The 15,052-nt window shown below is 38.7% G+C and overlaps 1 protein-coding gene across 1 annotated transcript in view; it reads left to right on the forward strand.

Annotated features, from left to right (window-relative positions):
- LOC126184063 (KICSTOR complex protein SZT2-like) overlaps positions 1-15,052 on the forward strand; it is a 513,866-nt gene that overhangs the window by 371,519 nt on the left and 127,295 nt on the right. Inside the window, exons 25-26 of the mRNA XM_049926423.1 lie at positions 7,182-7,222; positions 13,024-13,187. Coding sequence (XP_049782380.1) covers positions 7,182-7,222; positions 13,024-13,187 — 205 coding nt within the window. The remainder of the gene's footprint in view (positions 1-7,181; positions 7,223-13,023; positions 13,188-15,052) is intronic.

Here is a 15,052-nt window from a genome sequence, read left to right on the forward strand (position 1 = left end):
GTATCATGGTCACATGAATAGTCTCACACCCATGTACGACATTCTGGATGTCCATACACTACAGACACCTGCCAGGATCATCATGTAGTAAATGCAGCAGTGGCAGATCATAAAGCTACCAGAGTGCAGATAAGAGGGCTTGTGAGCCCAGACATGTCAACATGAACTGGTAATTAGCTGTGGCCCTACAGGTATGCACACCTGTAGCCTGTCTTCCACTCATGCCACAGCAACAATGTGCACGGCTCGACTGGTACCATCAGAGGATCAATTGGAAGATGGAATGGCATGTCATGGTCTTCACCCATGAAAGCATATTGTGCTTGTCTGTAAGTGTTGGTCATTTACGTGCAAAATGTAGACATAATGAGTGCTGTCTCATAGAGTACATTCGTCCATTGGTGTTTCTGGAGGGGATGCTATCCAGTGCTCGGTATGTGCAGAATGTTGTTAGACCTGTTCTTTTGCTGTTCTTGCAACAGGAAGGTGATGTGTTGCTCACCCACACATGGCCCATGAAACTCAACATGCTCTTTTAAGACATGCAGCAACTTCCCTGGTCAGCATGGTCTCCAGACATGTCTCCAATTGAGCATATGTGAAATATAGGATATGATGGGATGAGAAGTGACTTGTGTAACTCATTAACCAACACCTCTTACAAAACTATGTGAACAGCTTGCAGTTGTTAGCATCCCAATTAGTAAATGAATCAACTTCATTTACTTCCGGTATGATGGACGTGGAAGAATTATGGGCAAATTTTAAACACATTGGAGAAGTATGTGCCGAAAAAGTTGGTTACGGACGGAAAAGACCCACCGTGGTTTAACAGCACAATTCGGAGAATGCTCAGGAAGCAAAGACAGTTGCACTCGCGGTACAAGAAAGATCGGGAGAATGAGGACATGCAAAAGTTAGTAGAGATTCGTGCTGCTGTAAAATGAGCGATGTGCGAAGCATACAACCACTACCACCGTCATACCTTAGCGAAAGATCTTGCTGAAAACCCAAGGAAATTCTGGTCTTACGTAAAATCGGTAAGTGGGTCGAAGACTTCCATCCAGTCACTCACTGATCAGTCTGGCCTGGCAACGGAAGACAGCAAAATAAAAGCTGAAATTTTAAATTTAGCATTTGAGAAATTTTTCACGCAGTAGGGTCGTAGAAACATACTGCCGTTTGAGTCTCGTACAGATTCCCATATGGAGGACATAGTGATAGACATCCCTGGGATTGTGAAGCAGCTGAATGGTTGAAAATAAATTAATCACCAGCTCCTGATGGGATTCCAATTCGGTTTTACAGAGAGTGCTCTACTGCATTGGCTCCTTACTTAGCTTGCATTTATCATGAATCTCTTGCCCAACATAAAGTACTGAGCGACTGGAAAAAAGCGCAGTTGATGCCTGTATATAAGAAGGGTAGAAGGACGGATCCTCAAAATTACAGACCAATATCCTTAACATCCGTTTGTTGCAGGATTCTCGAACATATTCTGAGTTCGAATATAATGAATTTCCTTGAGACAGAGAAGTTGCTGTCCATGCATCAGCTACAGAAAGCATCGCTCCTGCGAAACACAACTTGCCCTTTTTTCACATGATATCTTGCGAACCAGACGGATGCCACATTCCTTGACTTCCGGAAAGCGTTTGACTCGGTGCCCCACTGCAGACTCCTAACTAAGGTATGAGCATATGGGATTGGTTCTCAAATATGTGAGTGGCTCGAAGACTTCTTAAGTAATAGAACACAGTACGTTGTCCTTGATGGTGAGTGTTCATCGGAGGTGAGGGTATCATCTGGAGTGCCCCAGGGAAGTGTGGTGGGCCCGCTGTTGTTTTCCATCTACATAAATGATCTTTTGGATAGGGTGGATGGCAATGTGCAGCTGTTTGCTGATGACGCTGTGGTGTACAAGAAGGTGTGTCATTGAGTGACTGTAGGAGGATACAAGATGACTTGGACAGGATTTGTGATTGGTGTAAAGAATGGCAGCTAACTCTAAATATAGATAAATGTAAAATAATGCAGATGAATAGGAAAAAGAATCCTGTAATGTTTGAATACTCCATTAGTAGTGTAGCACTTGACACAGTCACATCGATTAAATATTTGGGTGTAACATTGCAGAGCGATATGAAGTGGGAGAAGCATGTAATGGCAGTTGTGGGGAAGGCGGATAGTTGTCTTCGATTCATTGGTAGAATTTTGGGAAGATGTGGTTCATCTGTAAAGGAGACCGCTTATAAAACACTAATATGACCTATTCTTGAGTACTGCTCAAGCGTTTGGGATCCCTATCAGGTCGGATTGAGGGAGACATAGAAGCAATTCAGAGGCAGGCTGCTAGATTTGTTACTGGCAGGTTTGATCATCACGTGAGTCTTACGTAAATGCTTCAGGAACTCTGGTGGGTGTCTCTGGAGAAAAGGGGGCGTTCTTTTCGTGAATCACTACTGAGGAAATTTAGAGAACCAGCATTTGAGGCTGACTGCAGTACAATTTTACTGCCGCCAACTTATATTTCGCGGAAAGACCACAAAGATACGATAAGAGAGATTAGGACTTGTACAGAGGCATATAGACAGACATTTTTTCCTCGTTCTGCTTGGGAGTGGAACAGGGAGAGAAGATGCTAGTTGTGGTACGAGGTACCGACCGCCACGCACCGTATGGTGGATTGCGGAGTATGTATGTAGATGCGGATGTAGATGTAGCATGTGTGGCATAACATATCCCAGGACAGTATTTGCAACCTGTATGATTGGCTGGATGCCAGAGTCAGTGCCTGCCTTCCCGCACGTGTAGGCTACACCATGTACTAATATGATGTTTCAGCAGGAGTCGATACCTGGTACCTCAGAACTGCATTTGCTATTAATCTGGACATGTAATCATTTCATGTAAGCCATATGAACTATTGCAACAATAAATCTTGAGTGAATTGGAAACCTCTAAAAGGATGCAGTAATTTTTTCCCAGCAGTGTAGTTTGAGACAAAAATGGGCCATTTGATTGGCAAATATCAAGTAGTGTTTAGGGAAGGTAGATCCTATTTGGAAAAAATTCTCAGTCTCAAGAAGGTATACAAATCAGCAAGGGCAGACGACTAGTGATCACCTTTGTATACCTCAAAAGGGCATATGACTCAACATACAGATGTACACTGCTTAATATACTAGAAGAGTTTAAATGGTGTAGAAAGACTGAACAATTAGTTAAACAAACATTAACTTGTACTAATTCAAAGTTAAATTCCAAGGCAAAATGTCTGAATCCTTGGATATAAAAACAGCAGTCCAACAGGGAGATAGTTCTCCTTACTGTTTAGGCTTATACTAGAAAAAGTAATTAGGACACATGAAATGGAAGTAAAAGGAATAACTACTGGAAGACTATTTGAAATTAAAATTCATTTACAATCTTTACCTTAAGCAGACGATCTACCAATCTTTTCAAACAACAGAGAAGAAGCAGCTAAAAGAGGGCTGAACATTTCTTATGAAAAATCCCAATACATGGAAGGTCCTCCTCGATACCTAGATGGACAACCCATGTGTATACAGTTTGACAAAATACCTCAAATATCAAAATTTAAATACCTTGGAGAAATCATCCAGACCTGTGGATTAAATTGTGAATTATGAAATTACAGAAAGTCTATTGGAATATGTGGAATAGGTACAATGAAGAATCAATGTCTCGTAGTGCAGAATTAAAGCTTGACATTACAGTAGTCAAATCAGAAATGTTATATGCATAAGAAATTGTAATCACTGGAGGTAGATCATTAACTAAAGACTTAGAAGAAGAAGGATGATGGGGATGAGGAGGAGGAGGAGGACTAAGAGGAGGAGGAGGAGGAGGAGGAGGAGGAGGAGAAGCAGGAGCAAGAGGAAGAGAAGAAGAAGAAGAAAGTAAAATAGTAGGGAAAATTTTTCACCCAGTTTGTGTTGAGGGGATCTGAATCAGACAGAAGTCTAAGTTATATCAAAATTTGGAGAAAATCTCAGATGCTATTAGGAAAAGAAGATTGAATGAGTGATAATAGACTGACCAAAAGGATTTTCTGTGTTGCACTCTCAATGAGTTAAAAACAATTGGGTACTTAGGGGATTGAGAAAGTTCTGCAGGAAATAGGCATTACAAACACAGTTCTACAGGGGAGAGCTGCATTCAGAATTTTAATTGACAAGTATCAGTTTAAAGCTAAACCAAATGTTACACCTAAGAGACCATGAACAGAAGAACATAGGCAAAACCATAGTGATAAGATGAAGAGATTTTCAGAGAAGAAGAAAGCAAGCATATCAAGAAAATAAGTTCAGTTTCATTGCATAGCTGAGCATAATGATAAGAAAATAAAATAAAATAGACCACGTTGTTACTTATTTCTATCCCTTTGCTCCCAGTGGCTTCAAGGTCAATTTAAATTGTTGCCAGGTGGTATAAAATATCTCTCACATGTGTGTTGTCAAACTGGTTAATTAGGATAGTCATTTGAGAATATACCATACCATTAATAGTGTGTCAATATACATGCAAGGGACAGACAGCTGGTGATGGTGTTTATAGACTTCAAAACAACATTTAACTCAACAGATAGATGTACATTGTGTAACATACTAGAAGAGTTTAAAGTGGGTAGAAAGACCAGATAGTTGATTAAAAAAACATTAAATGACAACAGCTCAAAAGTTAATTCCAAGGCTCAATGTCTGAACCTTTTGATGTAAATACAGCAGTCCAGCATATTTTGAACTTGTTAATCAGGTTTCACAAAGCTCTTGGTGACTGCTATGGATTGACTGTTCCATTTTCCTGGAGGCAAGTGCATTCTGAAACTTGCATGTGAAAATTTGCATTCTCTGTAAATTATTTGTGAAATGGTTTTGCACTTCATGTGTTAAGTTTTGAGTATTTATCTAGGGATCTTGGAGTTTCACCTTAACCTTGTATATGTGCCCTACACATGTTCTTTGCCAGCCAACAGGTGCTGACATTATGCAGTACAAGTCTGGGCATTTCGTTGTTTTGCACTGCTAAAAATACCAGCTTTTACCACATTAATATGCAATAAGTAAGTTTAAAATTCCTGTGTGTAAATAAGCAACCAGTTTAAAAGAAAAAAAAGGAACATATGAGGATATATAACTGGTTTTGAGGAAGATACCAAGAGATAATTATTAAAATCATAATAGCATAACAGACTTAACTATATGCAAAAAGACAAGAAAATATTTAAAAAATTATGAAAATTGTATATTTGGGAGAGAGGGATATCATAGAGTTGGTGAGCACTGAGTAGCAGCAAACAGCAGAGGCACTGGATATGAAATTACACGAAGGAAGTAAATCAAAAAGAAAAGAAAACAATGGCAGCAAAGAAAAATGAAACTAACATATAATCTTACATAAGATTACATAAAATTAGTGAATATGATTCATGAAACACTAACAGGTACAATATCTAAAGTCTAATTTATGGGAGAAGTATCTCAGCCATTTGAAATAAAAACTGGTGTTAGACAAGGTGATGGTTTATCACCTTTAATGTTTAATTGTGTTCTAGAAAAAATTGTAAGGATCTGGAATTTGGAGCTAAAAAATCACAAAATTGAACCAATAACTGGGAAGGAAAACAAATGGAATAAAGGTAAACTGCTGGGCTTTTGCAGATGATTTTTCAATACTTTCAGAAAACCTGACAGAAGCAGTTATTCAGATAAACCATCTGAAAAAAATAGCAAACGGAACTGGCCTCAAAATTTCTGCTGAAAAAACAAAATTCATGACAAATATAAAAATGCCCCAAAATTCATAAAAACACAAATAGGTAAAATAGAGCGAGTAAATAAATTTAAATATCTTGGAGAGACTATACAGCAGAATGGACTAGAAAAATCTGCAATAAATGTAAGAATTAACAAAATGGAAAGAGCATACGGTTTGACCAAAAATATTTACAACAAGAAATGTATATCTAGAAAAACAAAACTAAAACACTACACCACAGTGGCATGACCAGAATGTTTATATGGATCTGAATGCCTAACGATGAACTATAAGATGGATAGACTAGAAGTACTGGAAAGAAGGATTATCAGAAAAATAATGGGTGCAATAAAAACTACAGATGGTTGGAAAATAAGAAGTAATGAGGAGATCTACAAAAATATATGGAAAATATTGAAGTAATGGCCAAATGAAGATTAACCTTTTTCGGACGCCCCTATCGAATGAATGGAAAGAGACTAACAAAACAAATACTCCTATATTTCTGGAAGAAGAAATCGACAATAGCATGGATTACAGAAGTAAGGCAAGATCTAGAAAAAAACATCAAAGAATCAGAAAGAAACTGTTTTAAAAATAAAATACTAAATCTGGAAGGCTTTCAAAGCAGAAGAAAAAAAAAATCAGAAGCAACATGGACAGAAGAATGGAAGAGACTTCACGGGGCGAAAATGAGGGAATACTGGAAACGTAGGAAACAACAACAAAGGAAGAAGAGGAACTGAAGTTGAAGTTGTTAATGTGATCTGAGTTGGTCCATACGATTGTTAATAAATGATGACTGGAACAAGAGACAAACAAATGAGCGATTATATATGTGAGAAACAGGAAGAAGGAACACCATTACAGATGAGCAATGACAGAAGCATTTAGTTAGAAGACAGTGATTTTGCAAGCAGTAAATGCAGAATAAGTAATGTCAACCAAGAGTAGCCTGGAATGACACAGAGGAATGATAAAACTAACACACATTAAATTAGAATCACATTTGTTTTCTTAATCAAGATTTTGTTGATTTTCTTTGTCCTTGTGTTCATTTTTGTCATCTCAAATTTTGTAACATAGGGAGTTTGTTAAATGGTTTGGGGTGGGCAGTTAAGGTTTCCCATAAAAAGGATCAGTGACCCATTGATTTGTATAGAATTCAACAATTGAAGGGGGGGGGGGGTGGGTGATATGCCAATCAGAGGTCACTCTTGGACATCTTGAGAAAGCACTTAGCCAGTCGAGAGACTGTCCTGAAGACATAATTCACAGATTTTATTATGTAATTGTGAGCAAAATAAAATCTGATGTTGTTATATTCATATATTTAGTTGTCAGATCAAACTTTGTGATTTTATACAAGAGCTATTATATTGTGTTTATTTCTTTTTTAGATACTGTTGCTGAAGAAATGTCAACCAAAATGCCCATGAAGGTTAGTGGTGTATATTTTTGTTCTAATGTATGCTGTGACTTGCAGAATATGGTTAGTTGAAGATCAGTGTTTTTACCTAAACTGTTCTACATAAGTAATGAATAATTTAATAGTGAATAATTTAATTGATAGTAAAGAATTTAATTTACATAAATAGAGAATAATTGATGCCCAACAACTTGGTTTTATAATATAATTTCTTCATTATATAATCCATAAAGCAGTAATTACCTCCCTTCCCTGTTCAGTCAGACTTCAGTTGGAAGAAACAGTGTAACATTAATTTTGGTACTAGCATAGCACAGACTTTGAAATATGCAGCTGTCATTTGTGATTAAAGATTCTGTTATACTGTTAGAATTCCATGATACTAGGTAACAGGACTGATTTTAGTACAAAAAAAACTACATGAATATTTTTATAGTACACTTCAAAATGAAAACTACTGAACAATTAAAACTAATGTTTAAGGAAGCAGAGTAGCAATTCAAAATTGTATTGATTACATTAGAAGAAACAACTGATTTGGTTCAGTCACATGCTGTAGACAAGTGGCTAACATTTTGTGGTCTTCAGTCCAGAGACTGGTTTGATGCAGCTCGCCATGCTATTCTATCCTGTGCAAGCTTCTTCATCTCCAAGTAACTACTGCACCCTACATACTTCTGCTTGTTGACTAATAAATAACAAACACTGGCACCATGTTGCTTCACAGCTTGCTGAATATAAAGAGAGCTTGAAATTGTGTTCCATGGTACTTCCAGACTTCACAAGCATCCCTCACTGTCATAAAATATCACTGTTAATTTAATATGAAAGCTTCAAGGCGGCATTGAGCAATCTGATGACACACTAGCTCTCTGTGAATGTTGTGGTTAAAGTCTCAAATTTTTTCTGAGACAGGGCATGTGATCAATTTGTTAAGCTCTAAAGCTCACTTAGAAAGTAGGAGCTATGTTAATAGAAAGTCCTTGGTGAAATGTAAACAGTGAGATGAGTGAAGGTAACAACTTACCAAATAGTTGCTGAGTTATCAGCAGGCACATAAAGAAGACTGAGAATGTTGCTAGCTAGCAGTTGAATCATTTCACACACACACACACACACACACACACACACACACACACACACACACCTGCACACCTTGTGGCCAACTACATTTTGCTGACACTGCATCTGAGATGAGAGATTGTGGTGAGTGGATTGGGTAAGGGGAGAAAGGAGGTGGGGAATAGGATGGAGTGTTGGGGTAAGATGGCTAATGTTCAAGAGGGAGAGGCAGTAGCAGGCACACACGATAGGACTATGCCACCAGTAAGCTTTCCTGGCTGCTGGAAGTGGGACTTGTGCAAAGTGCACAGTGACATGGGTGAGTGGATTGGAAGGAGAAGATAGAGCAAAGGCAGAAGGAAGTCGTGGAGATGAGGATGTGAGTGCAAGATAAGAAATGTCAGGGTGACAGGGCAGGTGTGGAGGTGGATCTGGGGCAGGAGCTAGCAGAATATAAGGCCACAAGGATTATGGGATCAAAGCATGTGTTTACATGTAATTCAGAGAATCTGGTGTGATGAGAATGATCCAGATGGCACAGATTTTGAAGCAATGAATGAGGATATTCTGCTGTGCAGGGTGATTGACCCTGATTTTGACTATGCATTGGCGGTGGACATTCATTCTGGTGGACAGCTGGTTGTTTGTTATGCCTACATGAAATGCTATGCAGAAGTTCCAGCAGATCTCGAATATGATATGACTGCTTTCACAAGTGGTCCTGCCTCTGATAGGATAGGGTGTGCCAGTGATGGGACTAGAGTAGGCTGCAGTGGGTTAGGGTATCAGACAAATCTTGTAGTGGGGTCTTCCACAGGCATTGGAAGTAGATATGATTGAGTGGAATATTTGATAGATTGGGTGGGCACTGGAATACCATTTTGGGAGAGTCCTTATAAAACATATATTTAAGTGAAATGAGTCTGGGATGATGACAGGTGATGAGGTGGGTGTTCCTTTGCAGCTGGATCCTGGGTGTGGATGGAGAATTAGGGGCACCTGTGGATATGCTATGGGGTATCTGTTTACAGACTACATTTGGGACGTAATGCCTTTCTGTGAAGGTCTCAGTAATGCCTTTAGCATGCTGGGCAAGGGACTGCTCATCACTGCAGATACATCATCCACGAGTGCTTGACTATATGGGAGGGAAACTTTTTTTGAGTGTGGAAGGGATGGCAGCTGTCAAGGAGAGTGGCATGCTCAGCTGAGGAGGACCAGGTTAGGCAGATGGGAGAGGTGTTGAGAATGGTGGAATGAAGATAGAATGTCTTGACCTGGGTCCATATCCTGAAGTTATCATCAATCAACCTGAACCAGACAAAATATTTTGAATTTTGTGGAGCTAGAAAGGTTTTCTCTAGAGGCTCATAAATAGACTGGCACAGGAGGATGCCAAATGGTGCCTGAGGCTGTGCCCCAGATTTGTTTGTATATCTTGCACTTGAAGGAGAGATAGTTATGCATAAGGATACAGTTCATCAGTTGTATAAGGTATGAGGTGATGAGTTTGAATTCTGTATGATGTTGGTGGAGGTAATGTTTGATATCACTAAAGCATGGGCATGGGGTATGGGGAATATAGCTGTATAGGGAGGTAGCATCAACAGTGATGAGTAGGTAGCCTTGTGGCAATGGGGTGTGAATGGTTGTGACAGTGCATAAAGTGGTTCATGTCTTTGGTATGTGAAGATAGGCGGGGTTTTGGGTTGACAATATTGGTCAACAAGAGCCAAGATTCTTTCAGTGGAAATGTAGTAAGCAAATACAATGGTGTGTTCGTGGTGGTTAGGTTTGTAGACTTAAGGAAGCATGTAGGAAATGGGTGTGTGAAGCAGTAGTTGGGCTGAGGAGGCAGTTGGATTTAGAGGGCAGATTCAGGAATGGCTTTAAGGGTTTCAGTAGTGATTAGAGGCTATGATGAACTGCTGGGATGGGATCAGTTGCTGCCTAACAACCCATACCATCTGGAGCCTTCACTTCACCAGATTTTCTGAATAACATGGATAGGAATTGTCCTTACAACACATCCTCTGATCTCGTAATCCTCTATGCCCAAACTCCACTAAGTGCTGACCAATACAGACATCCAGCCCTGCGCCACGACCCTACCTTCAAACATCCTGCACTCACACCCTCTTTCTGCTATCTCCCTCTTTTTCTGTTCTACTTCTCCTCCAAGTCCACTCCTCCATGTCACTGTTAAGTATGCATAACTCACCCTGCCTGCAGCCAGAATGAGTACATTGGTGTCACATTCACACCCTGTTCACCTACTACCTCTCCCTCCCAGCTGTCAGCCACCCTTTCGCAACCCACCCTCAAACTCCCTGCCTCCTGTCTCACTTTGTTCCATCCACCAAACACAACCTTTCACACCAGCTGCTGTAGGGTTATCGCAATGTAGTTGGTCAGGGCAATTCATCCAGGAGCTAGCAACAGTGTCAATCCTGTTTATGTGGCAATCAGTGATTCAGTATCTCAACAAAATCGTGAACTGTTATCTTTTTCTTTTTCCTTTGTTTAGAAATTAGTATGTGATTTTCTCAAGCTTCACCTTTACCAGTTATTTCATTCTATAATCCTCCATAATTGCTTAGACACTGCACAAACACCTGCTTCAGTCATTTATATGATACAGACAGACATTTGATATTTTACAACAGGTCAGAAGGGAATGGCAAACCACCTCTGAGACCTTGACAGGACAATAGTGTGGAATTATAATATTGTTCTCAATGCTTTTTGGCTAGGTTGCATACTGTCATTTTAGCCATCATCATTTATTAAGTGGTGATCCCCCACCACTTTGTGTTCACCATTTCCTGATCGAATGCACTTTTTTTAACCACATACGTTCTAATGTATGTTTGCCATCTGAGTATTTAATCTTTAGTTCAGGACCTCCACTGTCACTACAGTGTGCATTGTGGACCTTTCTCCAAGAGGAAGTCCTTGTTCTTAGCTCTCTTTCCTTCCGTCGATTTGGCTTAATATGTAGTCACTTTTAACTTCTTTTTCATACTAGTGTTCTAATGTTATGACATGGGCACTTATGACATGCATGTTTTGAGTAGGACATTGCATTATTAAGACATGAAGATTTTAGATGGACTAAATTTGTTTGGAGGACTGGTATTTAACAGTGCAAGACAGAAAATCCATGGAAAATGAATTAGAAGTTGATTCACATTGAATGAAAGCTTCTGCTCTGTAAGAAGAGTGAGTTCATTAGGAACCTTGTCTGCTATTTTTAAAAGCTCATGGCATGCTTATTCTTTGGACCAGTGTGTTGCATGCTGATCACCTCATGACTGTGCATGAGGGAATGTCAACTTGTCTGGTGTCATTTCATATGCCAGGTGACAGCACTTATACTTGTACAGTTCTCTGTCTCTTGCCATTTTTGCTTACGTATTTTAATTAATTTAAGAGATATTTATGATTGTATTCATGCGTAAAATACAGGTTTTTTATGCTAAAAAAGTAATAATTAAGATAACCCCCTTTGATCATGCAAAAGGCATGACCTTTTGTATTCATCGTAAAATTTAATTTAATTTTACATGCCATAAATTAAGGAAATAAGTTCTATGACCTATCCTTTTACTGTTATGTCAATTGACAGATGTCGTGTTTTAAACCTTTATGGTAAAAATTTATTCTATAGTACTATTTAATATATAACTACATTTAGTAACCTGCATTATATATAATGAAGAGCTTATGTTCTTTTTTCATAAATCATTACATCTCATTGAGTCATTTTATTTTTCCGTTTGTTTAATGCTCAACTGAAATGGTAACCTGTAATATGACTGTACCTCCACATAGTGGCAAATTATTCTTTTATCTCATTTAGCTATCACAGTCTTCAGTTTGGCACTTATCTGTTTACGTGAGGTATTCTTTGACAAGACTTGTTCTATCCATATATTCATGTTTCTTTATTGTGGTATGTTTTATCCTGTTGTGATGGCTTTGCTAGCCAGTCTAATACAGCATTCTACTTTGCTCTGGTTTGTTCCTTATACATTTTCCTCTCGTGTTCAGATTTGATGGTTGCGATTGCCAAATGGTATCCAAAGAAAAATTCAGTAATAAAATAATTTGCGACCTAACCAAATTTTGTGTAACTGGTACTGAAACCTAGATCCCTGTCTTTTGTGGACAGTGATGTATACCACTATATTCCAATGGATACTCCACTGGTATGTCTAGTACAGAAGAAATGCCTCATCATTTGTATTTAGTTAAGTATGGTGTCTAATAACAGAGAATGAAGTCCAAACTGTATGTAACACTGACTTTCACAAACCAACCACAGCATGTAAGGATCTTGTATGCTAATCGTTGATGTCAGTGGTGTAAATACTTTTGTTGAAGTCCTAGCAGCTGCATTTGGTGTAACACAATTTTGTCATTTCTTCACACTCACCCCATCTTTCTTATATACAAATAGGCTTACTTACACATTGTTTAGCCAGTAGTATGTTTTCCTCTTTTTCCTTTTGTCTTGACTTAATTTAATTGTCTGATTTTGCACTCTTCCTGTTCGTCATGTCTCCATTTTCTGCTGATAAAATTTTCTGGCTCCTTTTTAGTTGTATTCGTCTCTTTGTCATAACGTTTCCTTCTGTCTGTGCAAGATGCACATGTGCACTTGGGGTTTTGTGGATTCTTTGTACATTGTTTGACACTAAATGCTTAACACATTGATGAGACAGTAACACAATATAATATTGTTTCAGGAAGATGACACAGCTGTAGCTGGGGACATTTTAAATGAGTATGAATCTGGAGAAAGTGGAATTCTGCATAAGATGTATGCCAGTGTAATTAATCAGTGGCTTGAATTTGCTGTTCAGATAGGAGTTCCAGCTGTGAAAAGGTTCTGTGTTACCCTAACATCAAGGTACATATTTTATTCTTATTTGTGACTAGAGGTGGTTCTCTTATTATTATCAATTGTAAATTTTCAGACTACTTATTACCTTCATATTAAAGTAACAAATTGTGTCCAGTCTATTTTTAACTTTGGAAATGCATACATACTTAAGCTTTAATTTGACATAATAATAACATTTAAAAAAATCCAGTCAAACTGATATACAAATTTAATCACTTCCTTTAGTAAGTTGTATTTCAGTGTGTTCCTCTGTTTTTCAGCCATTTCATGAGGTACACTGTCAAACAGAAAATCTCATTCCAGAACAATGATTTACTGTTTTAAAATATGCAAAAATTATTTTGAAAAACTATGGCTGAAATGCCCTTGTATTAGTTCAGTTTATTTTTACCAATGAGTCCACAGTAATTGCTTTTCACTGAGAAATTTTAGGTCTTCCATTGAAAATTTTGTATTTCTTGGAGTGACTCAGTGAGCAGAGGGTATGTACAGCTCCTGAGGAGTAAGTGCAGGTGCCATTATTTGACTCACTAGTGCTATAATCAAGACTTTTTGTACACTTGTATGTAAATTACACCTACTATAGAGTGTTAAAATGTTTTATTTTGGTCATTGCTAGAGAAAACATCTTCTGAGTCTCAACAGGTGTTGATAGAAACCTACAAAAGTGAGTTAGTGAAAAAATTGCTTGTGTTCAAGTTGAACAAACGTTTTTATGAATTTACATAAACATTAAATGTGGTACCCATAGTGGCTGCCAATCCACTTCCACCATTGACGAAAACAGTGGACACATTCATCAGATCATCTCGGTATACGTATGAGAAATAATTAATGTCACTTTTGTGGACACCCTCTATGACACTACAGATGCTATTTGATGAAAAATTCCTGAAAATTTGACAGGAAATACTTCAGTTTTGTCACATGACAGAACCTCGGCACCCTAGTAATTTCTGCTTAAAGATTACCTTGCAAATAGTTATACACTGAAGCACCAAAGAAACTGGTATAGACATGCGTATTCATATACAGAGATATGTAAACAGGCAGAATATGGCACTGCGGTTGGCAAAGCCTAATTAAGATGATAAGTGTCTGGTGCAGTTGTTAGATTGCTTACAGCTGCTACAATGGCAGGTTATCAAGATTTAAGTGAGTTTGAATGTGGTGCTATAGTCAGCAGATGAGCGATGGGACACAGCATATGCGAGGTAGCAATGAAGTGGGGATTGTCCTGTACGACCATTTCATGAGTGCACCGTGAATATCAGGAATCCAGTAAAACCTCAAGTCTCTGACTTTGCTGTGGCTGGAAAAAGATCCTACAAGAACAGGACCAACGATGACTGAAGAGAATTGTTCACCATGACAGAAGTGCAAGCCTTCTGCAAATTGCTGCAGATTTCAATTCTGGGCCATCAACAAGTGTTAGCGTGCGAACCATTCAACAAAACATCATCAATATGGGTTTTCAGAGCTGAAGGCCCACTCACATGCCCTTGATGACTGCATGACACAAAGCTTTATGCCTTGCCTGGGCCCATCAACACTGACGTTGGACTGTTGATGACTGGAAACATTTGTCGGACAAGTTTCATTTCAAATGTTATCGACCAGATCGACATGTATGGGTATGGAGACAACCTCATGAGTCCATAGGCCCTGTATGCCAGCAGGGGACTTTTCAAGTTGGTGGAGGCTCTGTAATGGCGTGGGTTATGTAATGGTGTGGGGTATGTACACTTGGAGTAATATGGGACCCTTGATACGTCTAGATACGACTCTGACAGATGACACGTATGTAAGCATCCTGTCTGATCACCTGCATCCATTCACGTCCATTGTGCATTCTGACGTACATGGGCAAT

The sequence above is a fragment of the Schistocerca cancellata genome, chromosome 4, assembly GCF_023864275.1.
Source record: "Schistocerca cancellata isolate TAMUIC-IGC-003103 chromosome 4, iqSchCanc2.1, whole genome shotgun sequence".
Lineage (NCBI taxonomy): Eukaryota > Metazoa > Arthropoda > Insecta > Orthoptera > Acrididae > Schistocerca > Schistocerca cancellata.